Raw genomic sequence first — 18,340 nt, forward strand, 5'->3', positions numbered from 1 at the left:
GGTGTCATGTCCTCCTCCATTCATTGGAATTGTTGGAAATTGATACCAACAAGGGAAGATTAAAAAGTGGAATGCCCTTGTAGCACCAACACCCGAGAGACAGAACAAAGAGATAGACAGACACAGAGACAAGCACACATTCTTTCTAAGAGCATATGGGGACAAGTTAATAAACACCTTCTACTTGATAATTTCAGGACAATCAAGATCCTCAGAGAGAAATTAGGATGGGGTTAAGAAATGGCTTGTAATAGGTAGAAAGCTCAAGAACGTTTGTTCATTAGTTTCTTTTCTACAGGATAAGCTTTTTATGAAACATTATGTAAATATCTCGCAGAAAAAGACAAAAAGGGAGATAGAAAGTGGCGGAAAGAATTGAATAGATGTATAAAACATTATTGTGGGGAAATGTCTTCCTTTCCTAAACAGTGACAGTGATGTATGCATTTTATCTAATAACCCAGATGAAAGAATTTTATAAGCACTGCCACTATTCCAGGAAGCACAACAATTATGTCACATGAACTATGTATGTGTGTTATGGTTTAGATGTGAGATGTCCCCCAAAAAGCTCACGTGGAGATTATGTAAGAAAGTTCAGAGGAGAAAACTGGGTTGTGAGGGTCTTAATTCAATTAGTGAATTAATTCCCTGGTAGAGTAGTAACTGAAGTGATAGAGTGTGGCTGGTGGTGGGAATTGGGGATGTGGCTTTGAGGTATATATTTGTATCTGGCAAGCAGAGACTTCCTCTTTGCTTCCCTCTCCATATTCTTCTACCATGATGCTCTACCTCACATTGAGCCCTGAGGAAGGAGTAGGCCTTCTATGGACTAAGACTTCTAAAAATGTGAGCCCTCAAATGAACTTTTCCTTCTCTACAGTTGTTCTGGTCTGGTCCTTTAGTCACAGCAGAGAAATAGCTAGAACAACTCAAGAGAAAAAACAACTCAAGAGAAAAAAAAACAACTCAAGAGAAAAAAGTCGCATGAACCCGTGCTTCTCTAAATGAGGTCCCTGGACCAGGAGCATTAGCAAATGTGTCACAAAACCAAATTTCAAGCTCACATGACAGGTCTGCTGAATCAGATATGCAAGAGTAGGGCCCCTGCAAGCTGTGGGCACAGACCTATAGGTAATTTTATGGGTGATAAAGATGGAGAACCTCGAAATCAACATATATGTATTCCTTTCTACTTAGCTACCTGAAAGTAAGAACCAAATTCAGTATTCACATACAAAAGTTAAGTATTTTAGATGCTTGATCACACCTATGTCTGTGTTAATTGTAATTGCTTTTCTTCTTTTAATTCTTCTGTTTAATAGGTCATAACCCTTCTAAACTAAACACTATTAAATGCTTTTTAAAGTCTTACTGAGTTTTTTTAAAATCTGTAAAAGAACATATGAATGAATATTAGGAGTTTGTAAATGTGCATTTGTAGGAGAAAATGTATGACAAATTGCTAAGAAATTGGGTGAGGGGGATTGATTCTGATTTAGTTGATGTGGAAAGGGTCAGGCATTGGCATTATAAAAGAAAAAGTAAAAAACACAAACCTGATGGTTGTGATGGCTAACCAGATTAAGGATCACAAAATAGGAAAACAGAGAAGATGACTAGGGTATCATTTACTTTGAGGAGTTTGATTAAAAACCCCAATAATAACAGAAGAGTATGAAAACACTGTTGGGGGGGTGGGGAAAGGGAAACCGTAGGTCAATTTGGTGTAAGCTTATAAAAAAGAACTGGGAAACTCAAAGAAACAACAGAGCAAAGGGTGCTGATAACTATGAAGAAAAGTGAATGTCATATTGGCTTGACTTGATTCAGCAAATGTTTTTGAATGGCTCATGAGTTCATATTCTGCCTGTAGTGTGGACAAAGGTCAGGTATGTTCAAGAACTCTAACTGAAAACAGAAAAGCACGCTTTTTAGAAATTACACCTTAAAAGCAACACACTTCCATTTGACCCAGAAATAATTAAACTACAACAAAGACCACTGGGGAGGATTGATGGGGTCTTTATTCATTCTTAGATCTGGAAAAAATATTTGTCTTTATATCTTTTTAATCATCCCAAATATGGTTCTGATAACACCTGAGCAAACTTTCTCTCTGGCCATTACTTCAAAAGAATTCACTGAACATTAATATTTATGTTGGAGTGAGAGAAATTTCTTTAGGTTCTTAGGAATATGAAATAAATCTTGAAATGTAAATATGTAACATTTATGAATAATAAATATATATTTAAAGATGATGTGCATATGGTTTATTTATAACCTAAGCAGGTGTGACTCTTGAATAATCTTATTTTGGTAAACCCTTTATTTGTAGGAGAAACATTATCAAAAATTAATAAAATTGAACTAAAAACACTTCCTAATCATAACTTAGAAATATCACAATGTTTTACATTTACTTTAGAAATATTAAAGTTTGGATTAATTAGCTTCACCATCATTTTAGTAGTAAAATTTTAAATTCATCTTAATGATATCTAATGTAATCAAATTAATTAGATTATTTAATAAAGTTTCAACATTATATTCATTAAAAGCTTTGAGAGATAATAGAATATCAAATGATCAGGTTTAGAGTAATCGAAAAATATTTTCTTGCATTGCAATGTGTATAGATTGCCACCAGAGAGAGCTCAGTCACTATATTTTATGAAAGAGAATAATTGATACTTGCAGCAGATAGGAACTCTCTACCTGTCAAAGTGAAGGAACAAAGGCCTTGTTTAATAATTTGTAATATTCAGAGTCAAGTCCTATAAATAAGACTCTCGAATTTGGCATTTAAGTGTTATGTTGGTATTGGCCAAAAAGGGAGTGGGGATTATTAACACTGAAAATTGCAATAGAGATGTATCCATGGGAGAAGGATACAGGCGGGATATATATAGGGACAATTTTTGGCTTACTAATAGGAACACCTCTTCATACCATACCACTTCACACCAGAATCAATACTTTTTCACCAAAGGATGCTTTGTAACAGCATCATTTTAACACAAAAGAATTGAGAACTTTTCTTTAAAAGTCATATAAAACAAAAATATGCTTAAGAAATCACTGGCTATAAATGGAACTTAACAAATTGAAATTGATAAGTCTTAATATTTTTAATTGATTCTCAGGAGGAGGAATTTATATTGTTAAGCAAGGTTACTTAATTTACAAAAAATTTAGACAAGCATAGTTGGTGCAATTTTAAGCTCATCAAAATCCAGTTTGTTCCCCTGCCTCCAACCACAAAAATCAAATTAAATGAAAAAACACATACACTCAAGTTTATCCTCAGGTCTTCCTCTTTCAAGGAGAGACAGGTAACAGACAATGTCCTTCAGGTGGATTACTTCTGGGGAACACGTATTTGCAGGAGAAGTACGGGGAGGAGTGATGGCACCTTTATTCATTCGCAGACCTGGAAAAAATACATTTAAAAACATTCAAAGTGCTCTCAAAAAAAAAAAAAAAGAATAAAGAAAATAGATAACACACAACTATATAAACACCTACATATTTATTTGACAGAGAACGACCCACTTCTGTGGAACTCCAGTACAGAAGAGACAGATATGTCCTCTGACTGGAATGTGGAATAGAGAATACTTTGGGATCCAGGAACATGGGGGCTGAGCTGCCTGAACTAGGTATTAGTATCAGGATTCTGTTGTTCAGGGTGAACTGGCATACCATTTCTACTACACCTTACTCTGTCTTAGGCAATGACAATTAAAAGTTGGCTAGGAAGACAATGGAAATCAGCCTTTCACAAAAACTGAAAAAATATGAGTATGTCAAATTGTGATCTATATATTGATAATAAGTAATCATTCATTCACAAAACAAGTATATATGTCAAATATTTCTGAGAACCATAAATAAGACATCCTTTATGCCATCAAGGAATTTGTGGATGAGCAAGAGTGAAGAGAACATAAACAATCTAAATAATTATGATGGACATTTAATTAAAAGGTAAAAGCACATGACTACAGTATGATTTTAACGTGGTTCTCACTTCATTTCAAAAACCTTATTTATTGCCTTGTTCCAAGAAAAGGGTAGAGAGAACATGAACATCTATTCACAACTGATTGTAATTGCTGATTACCTATCTGATCTAACTACAACTTGCTTACAATAAACTTAGTCCCTTCAGGGTAGAGAGAACATGAAAATCTATTCACAACTGATGGTAATTGCTGATTACCTATCTGATCTAACTACAATTTGCTTACAATAAACTTAGTCCCTTCTAACAGAGAAGTTTCTGAAACCAGACCTTGTGTGCCTTAGAATGCCTGAGGGTAAATATCATTATATTTTGAGGTCAATTTGGCAACAACAGGGATATTTGGTTGGAATATCTAAAGGGCTGAATGGGTGCAGGATTCCTAATTGACCAGTAGAGAATGGAAAGGAGGAAATAATCCCAACCAAATACAGTTTTGTAAACCTGTCTTTTGGTACCACAGATTTGCCTTCCTGTTTATCTCTTAGATACTCGTTTCTTTAGATATATTATATCAATTGCATACCTATCCTCTTACCTTGCTATCTTAAGATTGTCAGGCATATAATTTAATGCTTTATGAAATGTCTTTTTTTCCATTGTCAATATTGCTAATAAACTATATGATTAATTGAATGTCTAATATATAGTATGATGTATGGTAGGGGCTTTAATACATACCACTCAATTCTCATATTAATCCTATAAGAGAGATTGCATTTTCCCCCTTTTATGGACATATGCATATTAATTTACTAAAGTTGCATAGACAGCAAGAAATTCCATTTCTTTTTATTCTACAAAAGTGGTCTACAAAGTAATTTTTCTTCAAGGTCAATAAAAAGAGAATTTTTTTTTAAAAAAGGATCTTACCCCAGCACATATCACACTAGTGAGTTTTAATAAATGCCCAAGTATTTTCTGCTCTGTGCTGACCTACCATTATTCCATTTTACCTTATTTCATCTTCCAAATTCTGTCAGAGACCTTTTAACCTGAGTTTACTAGCCACTGACAAATCACATCCAGTTTCAAAAACAATATTTTAGATACTTCCTTCATTTTCTTTACTGAAGTTTTACTTATCCCAGATACCTGTACATTCAACTTTAACACTACTCTCATTCATACTTATCAATAAAGGGACATAAATTGTAAACAGATTTTTCTTCATAACAGAGATATTACTATATATCTCTAATACAAAGTATTAACTATTTTTATAAACCAAAGAAGGCAGAAAATTAAAGATAATCCTGAGCTTTAAAAAAATACCCAAATAATTGGGACTATCCAATTAAAGATTAGCCAGCTGCAGAAATAAGTTCCAACTTGTGATAAAAGACATTTTGGCACTGACCCTTGACACAACCTTAACTTGCAGACTTGAAGAACACAGCACTTGAATTATGGTTGGATAAACTATGACCTAACTCATCCTGCCAGATGAGCTAATCCTCTTTCCCCCTGTGGTACTGAAGTGATTTAATCAGCTCAACTTAATTCTTTAATACAAAAACACAGAACAAAAAAAAAAAAAAAAGGAAGAAAGAAAATAACAAGTTGTCTCATTTATTTGAAAGAAATCTAAACATTTTATGTTTTCACTTGTTTAGAAGTTATTAAATTTTCACTCATTTAGAATGATAATTTGTACTCAAAAAAATAAGGTGCATGATATTTGGTTAACTGTTTTCATAATACAGCACTGAATATAAATAATTAGAAAATGTGAGGACCACATGATTCTCTGTTTTTCTTCCCTATAATGAGTAGAAGCCTACACATATACATTTATCCTCAGATTTGAAGGAGCATATTCCTGTACTAAAATTGTTTTTGTTGGAGAAAAATATTTTCCTTTTTCTATTCATGACATTTTCTTAAAAGTCCTAGCATACATTTAATTTTGTCATAGTTCTACATTAAAAAACTAAAACAAATAGTCATCTATCTAAAGAATAATTTGAAGAACTAAGTAACTCTCCCAATAACCTAATTGTAGTCAAATTCGAGAAGGAAACTATATACTTTTTTGTTATGACTTATGATAGCATTCATCAAAGCATAAACTTTCAATGACCTTTTTCATAATTACTTGATAGCAAAAATTTATAGAACTGGACCTTATTAATATTCTAAGACTTTTAATTTTTAGTGAAGCTTTAGTTTTGTAGTAAATTTGGGGAAGATAGAGATATTTCTCTCTCAGTTCCCACGCATGCAGCCTCTCCTTCACTATTGACATCCCTTCAGAGTGGAACCTTTCTAACAACTGAAGAATACATACTGACACTTAATTCCACAATCTATATTAGGGTTCACTATTTGTGTTTTACCTTCTATGAGTTTAAACAAATGTGTTGCCACCATAGCCTCAAACAGAGACATTCCACTGTACTATAAATCTGTGTTCTGCCCATTCATCTCCCAACTTCAACGTCTAACAAAGCACTGATTTTTTAAAATTTTCTCCTTAGTTTGGCCTATTTCAGAATATTATATAGTTGGAATTATACAGCAGGTAGCCTTTCTAGCTTGGCTTTTATCACTTAGTAATATGCAAATAAATATCCTCTATGACTTTTATGAGACGTTGGTTCATTTCTTTTTAGCACTAACGTTCCATTGTCTGGATATACCACAGTTTTTCCCTTCACTGACTTTATTAAATTTTGGGGTGATTAATGAAAAAGCCCAGAGGTTTGTTCCTGCTCCCAATACTCTCCTCAAGATCAACCCACTTTCTCTTAGGTAATGACAACATTTCTTCATGTTTTCATTTTGTTTACTGAAAGCAGGCTTTGGGGTTTACACCCTAATTAACCCTTCACCTTTTCCATTTCCCTAAGTCTAGCTGACATATCTCCACTACTTGTTTTCCCCTGCTACAGTTCATTAGTTTTTAAGCACTTTGTGTAAATTATCATGAAGAAGCATAGGAAACAACACATAAGAGATTGCAAGCCTACTTTCTTGACTACAACTCCTCAGTGAGATGATAACCAGCATCATTTATTACTTCCTAGCATCAACAGCTTGTGATGAAGAGACTCAAAATCTTTTTTATTAATTTTTTATTTCTTTCATTTTTTCTTTTTTTCTCTTTCTTTACCCTTCCATCTTTCTTTCTTTTTTTTTCCCCCCTTCCATTCTAGGGTTCAAACTCAGCACCTCACCTGTCCTAGGCAAGCACTCTACTACTTGCATCCCTAGTCAAAGAGGGTCAAAATTCTACTTCCCATTAAAAAAGACTATTTACCTCTTCCAAAATTGGTGAAATTCTCACTTCAGAATTGAAAGAAAACAGGAAGTTAAGCAAAACAAAAGGTGTTTTTTGTGTTTTTTTTTTTTTTTTTTTTGCCTCCTATGTAGCTCTGAAGATCATTTGATTCATTGATACTCAATTTGGTTCTCTCACCTGCCTCAGGTCATACTATTTTAAATATTTCATCACAAAAGTGAAGCAAGAGCAAATCCAGAACACACTATAAATGTCCACATGCCTCAAACATTTACATATGTATATATACTCATCATGAAGTACACAATAAAAGTGAAAAATAAACATTGTAATTACAGTGAGTTTTACCAGGAATAATTATTTTGTACTTAGCACCTTTCTGTGTTTTTAAAATGATTTGATGCACACATAGAGACATAAACAGAGAAGATTCTTCTCAATATTTTCATTATAAAGTAGCATTAATAAAATTGAATATTGCATACTATTATCATTTACTTCAAGCACATGTTTTCATTCTACTCCAATCTAGACATTTTACTTGAAACAATAAGCTAAAAAGTTTTGTTCTATTAGACATATTTAATTCTGACTTTAAGGTTTAGTTATTAACAAACGAGTTTTTAATACATGTTAAATTGGTACCTCTGATGCAGTTTGTTTTATTTTCAAAAATTTCATTTCAGATAATAAAAAGGTGGCATTATCTTGTTTCCTGTCATCTTTTACAATGAAATATGCAAAATTCATGCAATTAATTACATTTATAAACTTAAGAAAATAAACAACTTTGCTTTTCCATTTTTTTATATTGCTTCAATCTTCATAAGTTTTTCAGTCTTACAAAGCAATTTATCACATAGTACTGTGGTATAGTTATATTTCCAATATCAACATTAAAAGTCAGGTTGAGCAGCATAATCAAGAATAGAAACATTTGACAGAGTACTGCCATATATTTTATGAGTCTTACACTTAATCTCTTAACCTTCCAAATATACTTGTCTAAGGATGGTATTATAATTATTTTGTATTCTTTATGCTTACATAACTGATGGAAAAATTAAATATACCAGATAACAAATCAATAAGTAATGTAAAATAGTCATTCCTCAAAATGTGAGTACAGTCTGTGGAATGTCATCCCTGATGTGAGACTGGGGCCAGACATACCTCCCTGAGAATGTAAGCATACTCTTGGATTCATCCATCTGGAGATTGGCATAAAAATCCGAAAAAAAAAAAGCATTTATATGTAGCTGACTTGAAGAAGAGCAGGAGTTAGGGGGTACTGTTCTAGAAACATTGGATAAGTTTATACTATATAAAAATAATAATACATGTATTACCACTTTACACTTAGAAAAGAGGGGCAAACCTGTATTGCAAAGGTACAATTCTAAAGGCAGTCTGAATTGAGGTTTTATAATTTAAGGATGATTCTGTGAGGTTAGAGAGGGAAAAAATAAATCTGTCTCTGCTCCTCAATAAATGACTTCTGCCTTAAGAGGTACCATATATATATATATGCACATATCCCCAAGACAATCTATATAAGCATAATAATTTATTCTCATTACAATTAATTAAGCCTCTTGGTAAGAACATTCAATAAGGTCATTTGCAGAAAAAACTTCTCCCATAGTTTCAAGTACCTGATTTTCATTGCACAATTTTTAATTGCTTAACTTCCTATGGACAAAAAAGAATTGTAGGGGTTTTTTTTCTTTGTAAAATAAGTACTGTGGCATAACTCCTTGGTATCATAGAAAACATGAAATAAACTAAATTCTACTATGGATATCACAGCCAATTTATATGCATAGCCCAGCATCACAAATCATCAACCATCACCCCATCAGATTGGCAATGGAAGGGCTGGGAACTATGGAAAGAGTACCTTAACTTATTTTAGAGGTAGTTGTTATTTTTCTCTATTTTTAATTATCATCTTCTGCTCCATTTTTTACTTTCAGCCATTTCCCTCTTCCATATCACTGGCAGTATGATTATTTTCTGGCTTATAATCTTGTAATGACTTTGATCTCTGCTGGATACAATTAATAACTTAGCATTACAGTCAAAACCCTTCCCCACATGGCTTGACTGCCATTCTTACCTCTCCTCTTGCTATTCTCTGATCACTTCATCTTCACTAGCCCATCTGGACTTCTCAGTGCTCCTAATCAGTTCTACCTTCCTCCATCTCACACTACATATATTTACTTATTTGGTTGTCTTTCTCTCCCTACTAGAATTAGGATATAGTTTATATACTGAATATCCCTCAGAGATCCATGTGCTAGGGGCTTGGTTGCCAGAATGGCACTATTGAGTAGAACATTGAAGAGGTGGGGCCTATCAGTAGGTCTCTAGGTTATTGAGGACCCACCTTTGAAGGGGATTATGTGACTCCCTCCTTCCCTTTTCTTTCTTTTGATTCCTTGCTATGAAGGGAGTAGTTTTGTTCTGTCATGTGCTCCCACAGTGATGTGCTGTCTTGCCACAGGTCCAAAGCAATAAAGAGAATCAATTATGTTAGAGAACTTCCAACACTGTGATCCAAAGTAAACCATTTTTCTTTGTAAATGAATTACTATTTTGTTATAGTGATAGAAAGCTGACTGTGAGGATTATAAATAAATATGGAAAAAGAATTCTATTTTTCTCACTGATGAATCCTCAGCGATATGAACAGTAAGTGGCACATTGTAACTGAACAGTTTTCACCAAATAAATATTAGATGTCTTAAAATTCACAAACTACCCTTTCATTAGACATGCTTTTAAAAATATGAATAGCAATGTACTTGTTGCTTTGTTGTTTTTGGAACTCCCTTTCCACCTTTCACATCAGTATACACTCTTCCCTGACCACTTCATGTAAAAAAATCCAGATGCGCCCTACCATAGCTCACATTCCTGTTACTGCAGTCTCACTGGTGTATCTCCTTCACTGTGCTCTCTTCATCATCAGTTCACAAGAAATCACAGCATTTATTTTATTGTAATATAATTGATCACATAATTTTCTGTCTATTTCTGATTGGTTTTAAACAATCTTCAACTTTCCTATAGAATTTCTGGTCATATAATGTGTTTAAATAAGTGTATGTTTAGATGTATGAATTAAAGAATGAATAAAGTAAGTAACTAAATGCATAACTGATTAATTAACGACCTGATCTGATTTAAAGGGTGCTGGGGGAAATCTTATTTTTTTGTCCTATCAAATAACTAATAGGACCCAACAATTAAAAAAAATTACAATGAGCTGTGGCTAATACCAGATTATAGATTCAACATTTTGGATATTGTGAAACCTTACAGAAATAAATATTATAGGTATGAGTCAATAAATCATATTCTCTTTTAGTTTCTATAGTTTTTGAGAAACTAACAGTAACCAATAATTGGTTAATTGCTGTCTTTAAGAAAGATAATTTAACTGAAGGCAATTAATTTCCAGAGTGTCTGTGTAGAGTTGATATTAGTTCCATGGGAACCATACAAAGATGCTATAAGATGCATATGCTGCTTCCTTTACATCAATGCCAGGGTTGCTTCCTACTGGCACACTTTGGTTATGCCCATGTCATTGATCATTGAGTTTCTAGCATGGAACCCAGTGTGTGCTATGTAATTAGACTGAAGCTTTAGTAAAGGTTTTAAGGAGGAGTTGGGTTTTTCTTTAGGGATAAGGGAAGAGGGAACATAAAGCAAGAAAGCACGGAGTCCTAAGAAAGCACAGAAACTTCAAGTCATAGTAAACAGTAGGCATGAAATATATAGGACTGTGGGAAAACTCTGTAACCTGCATAGCATTGTGCTTCAGGCTGTGGATCTAAATATTATCGTCTTCCTAACTAACACAGTTAACACAGGCAACATGCCTGGGACTTGGAGCCTCACTAAGGAAGCTTCATAACGGGTATTTCAAAAGGTGAGGGTGACCAAGATTCCATGTATTCCTGTCTCCTGTACCCAGTTCCTTCAAATACTCAATTAGTTTTTAGAATCAGGGATTTATGTTTGATTGAAAACCACGTTTAATATAAAAGCACTACAATAATTGATGGTAAGACCTGAAATTTGTAAACCCAAAAGTAATATAATCAGGTTTCTGTTAGAACATTTGGAGATGCAAATTCAAGTTGGGAGCCACACTAATTGAGAGTCTATGACGTAAACAATGATGAATCAAATTATGATTGGGAAGAAGTGGTCATCATGACTAATACAGAGTATTCCGTGATGAGGAATGAAACCCTAAACAGTTGGGGACATCCAATATTTAGTGCTAGGAAATTGATAGATTTGGGGTGCCACTCACCAAAAGAGAAAGTACAAATAGAAGAAGTTTTGAGTAGAATATAATTAGTTTACTTTCAGACATAGTTTTAAAATATCTTATGGAACACCCAGAGGATGAGCTACATGTGGATATACTTTACGAACTAAAGAAACAGTTTTTGGTTTTATAAGGAGTAATTGAAGAATTTTATATTTGACTTTAGCTATATTTAAGTGATGTGAACAAATGTCATTGTGTTGAGATTGTGAGGATACATTTAAATGAGCTTAAGGAAGTTTAGAAAATTCTATAAATGTTTCTAAGGGATAGTATCAATAATAGGCAATTTTATAAAATATTTATGTTAAAGCTTAAGAAGTTTTAAGGTCATATAAACACCAGGTATTAGGAATTCATAGTGTCAGCAATCTCTATATTTGTGAAAGTCATCTCAGGTCATATACTATTAAAGTTGAAGTGATAAAAATATTGAGCTCAGAATATCAATTTATATTTGGGAGGTTGGGAGTACTTGTAAAAAATGCAGAATTCTAACTCAATGAAAAATGTTTATAAAGTGATTTACTCTAAGGATGAAAGTAAGAAGAGTAGTTCCTCATTGAATTGGGAGAAAAGTGGAAGATTAGGGACAGGGAACTGGCATTTATAAGAAGGGGCAGAAGAGGCATGAGACTTCTGCAGATATTTTACATTATGAATATTTTTAAAAAATCCAAATTCCAAAATGGGAAGAGTAGAAGTGATTTTACCTTCATGTAAATAATAAAAGTACCTTATTTTGTAACCAAGTATTTCACAAAGACAACTCACCCATATTATGAAATTCCAGATGAATCATTAGGTATTTCAAGTCAAACAAAACACTGCTACACATATGCATATACTTTTGCACAAACCTTATACCTATTTATATTATATTTTTATATTTAAAAAAATTTAGTCTATGAAAACTAAATGTCTTGCTTGCAATATATCTCCTATATTTGACTATTAATCTTTGATGAGAGAATTTTTTTTCTTTTTAATTTTGCATTTTATTGAGGAACTCTTATTTTTTAGCTGACATGCACAGTAATGAATAGCTATCCTATTACTGGTAGTATTGTGGTAATTGAATACGGTGAAATCTAACAGGAAAAACAAAAAATTCATGATGGTACTTTTCTGTTCAAAAGTCACTGTGATTTTTCAACCACAAATACACCTTATCTAGATAATATATTATTACAAAGGAAGGTTCTGGGAACAGAAAGACATTTATGTTTTCAGCTTCTAAGTCAAGAAAACCTTGGCCCTTGAAGATTTCATTGCTGTCTAGTGTTCCTTGTTCTTTAGGATAAACTATCAAAGATATTTCTGAAAAGAAAATAGGGTAGAAATGGTCTTGGAAAGGACACTAGGCACTTAATTCTACAATGTGTATGCCAGACTTTGAAAAGAAATGGAAGGTAATGTATCGTTGCTGCATGAGGGCGTAAGGGTCACACAGCCTTTTTCCTTTCAAGTCGATCTCTGAACTATGAGACTGTCCCAAATGAAGTGCAGCCTAAGGACAAACCCTTCCTTATTTTTTCCCCTTGATTTGGTTTTTACTCCTAGTAAATCAGACATCTTATATTTAGCACTTAATATATGCTGTTAGAAGAAAAGTAAATTTAAGTATAAATAAGTTATTACAATCTCTTTCTTTTACATCCTGTACAGACAACATAAACATTTATAGGATGTAAAAGAAAGAGATTTTAATATTTGTTATATCCAGGTTTATAAAAGGAAAATACCAAGTTGAGAACACCCTCTTCTTTCTCAAAATCCAAGGACAGTATTAGTTAATGCAAACTGCAATATCAGGTTTGTTATTTTATTCAATTTGAGTTACACGCAATCAATTATAGCATGAAGAGAGAACTGGGAAGTTTTAATTTCTAGGTCAATAAGGAATCATCTCATTTTAAAATGTTTATACTGGAACACTATTCAAGTCTCACACTACAATTTATGGACCAACTATTGAAATTTAGTCTGAGAAAAAACAGCAGGTGTGATTTTTTTTTTAATCCATGATGTAATTGGAATTATTTAAAGAACTAAAAATATATTAGAGGAAAAAATATGGTAAACATGGTAAGTTGTCATATATCTCATGGGTTACCATAGTAAAAGTGTTCACTTGATTTTTAAAAGTTTGTACCAACAGCTGACAGGTCTTAGAAAATTAGGTAACTTTCTTAACAGAGGGGGTAGAGTCACAACATAAGGTGTAATAATGCCAACAGTTGATCAGATATTCTAGCTTTGTTTAAGGCTCAACCACCTGTTTCTTAATTATATATTTTTAAGTTTTTAATTATCAGTGTAGTAGCTATTAAACTTTTCCTTGTCTCTTATTCAGCACTTCAGTATTCTACTTTCTGATATTAAGGTTCTTGTTCTTCAGATCATTGGCTGCTCTCCTAGGATCCCTGAATTACCTTCAGGGAATTTGGAACATCACAACAATTTTCATACTAATACTAAGATAATGTTTGACTCTCATTCTGTCATGAATGTACAGCAAGGTTCTCAAGAGGCCCTATGGTATATGATATGGCAACAGAAACAAGCACAGGTAAGATTATCCAATGGTCCTCAGTAAAGATAGGCATTAAAGAGATTAGTAATTATGCAGAATCATGCCACATTTCTCGGTCATTTTGTGTTTTTAAAATAGCTATTTTTAATAAAATAGGTTAATTTTGTTAGCATGAAATGGGTTGATTATTGTTATTTTTAGAATATCTCATCTTCAATACAGTAAATACCAATAGATACCATATATATAAAGAAAAGAAATATGATATGTCAAGATCATTGTAATGTTTTGAGCAACCAATGAAAAAAAGAAAATTATTTCTGATCCACAATAATATTTAAGCCTTCAGAAAATCCCTGATATTGAAGAGTGAGAAATATTTCAATGCCTACATTTCTCTGTTGCCAGCTGAACTCCTACTGGGTCTTTAGGGGACACCAGATAGAGACGGAAGGCAGGAGGAAGGGGAAAGGGCAGGCTCTTGCTAGGCAGCCAGCTCTTCATCAATTCATCCCTACAACACATGGTTGCAGTGGCAGTAGTTTCTATTCTCCAGCTTAATGCCTTGCTAACAAGGGACAGGAGCTTTCTGTTACATGGTCCAACACAGACCACCGTGATGCACCCTCATGAGAGCTCTGAGGTCCAGGGCTACAGACTCCTTCTTGAACTGCTGATCTATGAAAGTCAGCAAGGAAGAACCTGCTCCACAGCAATCTTAGGGCTAGATCTTCCAGGTGATGCTCTCATCTCAGAACTATTTCCCGAATCAAGAGGTCCTTCCTCCATGCCTTTGGCTTTTGATTACTTTAATCTAGGGGCAGCACATGATTCTTACTGTTCTCACTATCTAAACATTGGGTCCCCCCTTTGCTTTTTCAATCCTCCACACAATTAAGACAATTTCTGATTTTGCATTATTTTGTGTAATACAGTGAAATTTCCATTTTCCTAACTGAATGGAGATTGATACTGTTATCAATAAGTATTAATGTACTTCTACATCTCTAAAATACTACCCATAACAAGAGAGCGACCACCTTTGTGTTAAAAAATAATAATTATCAGAGATATAAATAAAAAACATATTCTGAGCTTACAAATCGAAAATTCTGAAAGTATACTGGTAATTATCATAATTGATTTTAAATATTATAAGTTTTCTAGACATACTGCTTTGAGATTATATTTTCAAATATGTAGTTGTCTATATTTGGTCATTTAAAAATAATACTTTTCTAAACTTTATGTCTTAAAATTATTACCTCAACCTGGACTTGCAGGTCAAGTGATAGATAATGATGGATTATATGTTCTCTAATGTTTAATTATTATTTGGAGGCATTTTAAATGATTTACACAATCACAGTGTAGATTATAAATCCTGAAAAAAAGACAGTTTTAATCAAATTGTCATTTCCCTTTTAAAGAGAACTTGATACTAATTTTTTGAGATTTTAACTGAATAGACACTTTTAAAGTAAATAAACTTACCACCTGAAAGGAGAGCAGGCTTACTTTTAACCACTGGGCTAGAATGAGGAAACTTGTTGCTAAATGACATGAAAAGGTGTGCAGTGAAATCATCGGGAAGCTCGGCTTCCAGGAATGTCTTCATGAATAGCTTGAAACCTTCAAAATCTATGGTCTGAAAAACAATTTTTAAATATATTTTAAGATCCAGCCAAATGTTAAGATTTAGTGCTATCTTCAAAATCATTACTAGGCATTACCTCCAACATTTGTTATATCCAGGTTTACAAAAGGAAAATACCAAGTTGAGAAATAGGTTGGCCAGTCTTACACTAACATTGGCAATGGGATATATGTCTCACCTGTAGTGGTGTAAGCAGGAAGAGAAGGAAATTTCCAGTTAGATGTTTCTATTTCCACAGTATCTGTATGACCTGAAAAATTTGCTCTCTGAAACTCAATTTTGTCATCTACAAATTGGTGTTCTTATTCCTGTCCCACCAAGTGACAATGATTAGATCAGATGATGGTGTGAATAAGCCAATGCAGAGTCTTACAATCCCAACAGGCACACACAAGGAAAGGAGATCTTTATCTCCTTTTCTTGTTCATAATGGTGAGTACTGATTTTGACAGTTGTCAAAAGTTGCTGACTTGTTCCAACTAAATACCGAGATCACTTGATAAAATAGTGCAAAACTTCATGCACAGACTTTCAAAGAAACATAATTCAAGATCATTACACACCCTTCTTCATTATAGAACCATGTTGATTAGAACTTAATTTAAAGAGCATTATTATGGCACTGAGTGTTGCTGTGTCCACTTGGTGAATGGTGACAGAAGCCACCTTCAACCTCAAGGTAAACAGGAGCATTGCTCAAGAGCCATCAGAGAGCTTGCTTTCAGCTCCCAGCAGAGGAGGACAATGGACCAGAGTCTGACTTCTGCTGGGGAAACTGGGAACAAGCAGGTGGTACTCTGGGGAAAAGGCATGTGAATGGTATTGTATTGCACTTGGCCAAAACCTCTGTGACTGAAGAAATAATGATGGGTATGTTTCCTGAGAAACAGATGTAGACAATGTAGAAGAGAAGGCCTGAGGAATTGTCTTGGGTCTTATTCATTTGAAAGGACTAGAAGACCTACAGAGAAAAGGCTGGAATAAAGCCACATGGGTCAAAAGAAAGAGAATGTAACTGCAGATGGGCTTCATAGGGAGCCCTTTCAAGGGCCATTTTTTCTTACCCTGCTTAATGTACTGAGATAAAACTAAAAATAGGACAAAAACGAAATTTGGCAGGCTGATGCTTTTAATTTTGTTCAAACTCCTGGCAAGTGAGAATAAAATTAATTTTCTAAAGTGTTATTTCAGAATCTTAAAAGTCTATTTTTCCTGTATAAAAATATTAGAGGAAGGTGTTGAAATATGATCAACCACCACCTATTATTATCATTATCATTGTGTTATTGTTATAATATTTTGAATAAACCCCAAATGGAATATAACAATCAGGGATATCATTAGAGAAAGTAGATTTTTTAAACCTGGATCATGTACTAATTAAGTATCATTTTTGTAACTTAATGTAATCTCAAGTAAAAAAAGTGAAACCAAAAACTTCACTTATTAATAGTTCCAAGATTCTGCCTATACTTCAATCTGACATTTTCAGTTTAGTTTAGTTTTGTTTTGCTTATTCATTTTCACAAATAAGACATTTATACTGGTGGCTGTAAAAAGACTTCATTTTCTTTTATATTAAATAAATCTCCACCACTACCACAAAATATTTTGAAATCTTCCAGTAAAGTGAATTTACATAACTAAAATCTATGAATAATATAAATATATGAAGAATAGCCTTAGGAAGTAGTTTTTCCAAAGAGCAATTTAACAAAATGAATGTAGTCAACATTTCACAATACAAAGATGAGGCCCACTTCCAGGCCACTGTATTCAACCTAAATTTTGAGAAGGGGCACTTACTCTCACTAATAGCATTCCTTAGAGATTAACAATTACAGGGGGAAAAAATACATTCAACCAGATGAGTGACCAACATTGGTAGATGATCTTCAATATGTATGATGACCTTTGGGGAACTGAGAGTTGATTTAATTGCAAAGTTATAAGGAAGTTTGTGGAATGAAAATACTTACAGGCATAGTGGTTAAAAGCAAGATTAATCATGGTAGCACTTCCTTTTCTGCCCTGCGTCTTCTGTGGTCAGCATTTTATTTACAACATAACAAGTGACAAAGACTATGGTATTGGAAGTCAGATTACCTGGGTTAATTATTGGATCCAGTATTGGCTGTGTGACTGTGGAAAATGTATTTAATCTATGCCTTAATTTCTTCATCTATTAGATGTAAATAACAGTACGTACCTCTTAGCTTGTTGGAATAATTAGATTATTTACTATTTTTAAAGCATCATAATGATATCTCACACACACTAAATATTATAAATAGTTAAACAAAAATAAACAATATTTGTGAACAGAATCATCAGTGTTAATGTTAAGAATTCCAAATAATATTGAAAAATACACTTCAAATTTATATACATGTTTTCATATGCATTTAATAAGCCATTACATGGTTCACTGTTTTCATTGTAGAAAACTAATAATAAAATCCGAACTTCCAGAAGGTGCAAAGGAGTAGAAATTGCCAAAAGTTTTTCTCTGTGTCTCCTTT

The 18,340-nt window shown here is 33.3% G+C and overlaps 1 protein-coding gene across 6 annotated transcripts in view; it reads right to left on the bottom strand.

The window, feature by feature from the left end:
• Window positions 1-18,340, bottom strand: part of Dgkb (diacylglycerol kinase beta) — a 575,876-nt gene that overhangs the window by 477,380 nt on the left and 80,156 nt on the right. For all 6 annotated transcript variants that reach the window (XM_076863035.1, XM_076863026.1, XM_076863017.1 and 3 more), the window contains 2 exons: window positions 15,656-15,809; window positions 3,296-3,436 (listed from right to left, as the gene is read on the bottom strand). In XM_076863035.1, coding sequence (XP_076719150.1) covers window positions 3,296-3,436; window positions 15,656-15,809 — 295 coding nt within the window. The remainder of the gene's footprint in view (window positions 1-3,295; window positions 3,437-15,655; window positions 15,810-18,340) is intronic.

Source organism: Callospermophilus lateralis, chromosome 1 (assembly GCF_048772815.1).
Source record: "Callospermophilus lateralis isolate mCalLat2 chromosome 1, mCalLat2.hap1, whole genome shotgun sequence".
Taxonomy (NCBI): domain Eukaryota; kingdom Metazoa; phylum Chordata; class Mammalia; order Rodentia; family Sciuridae; genus Callospermophilus; species Callospermophilus lateralis.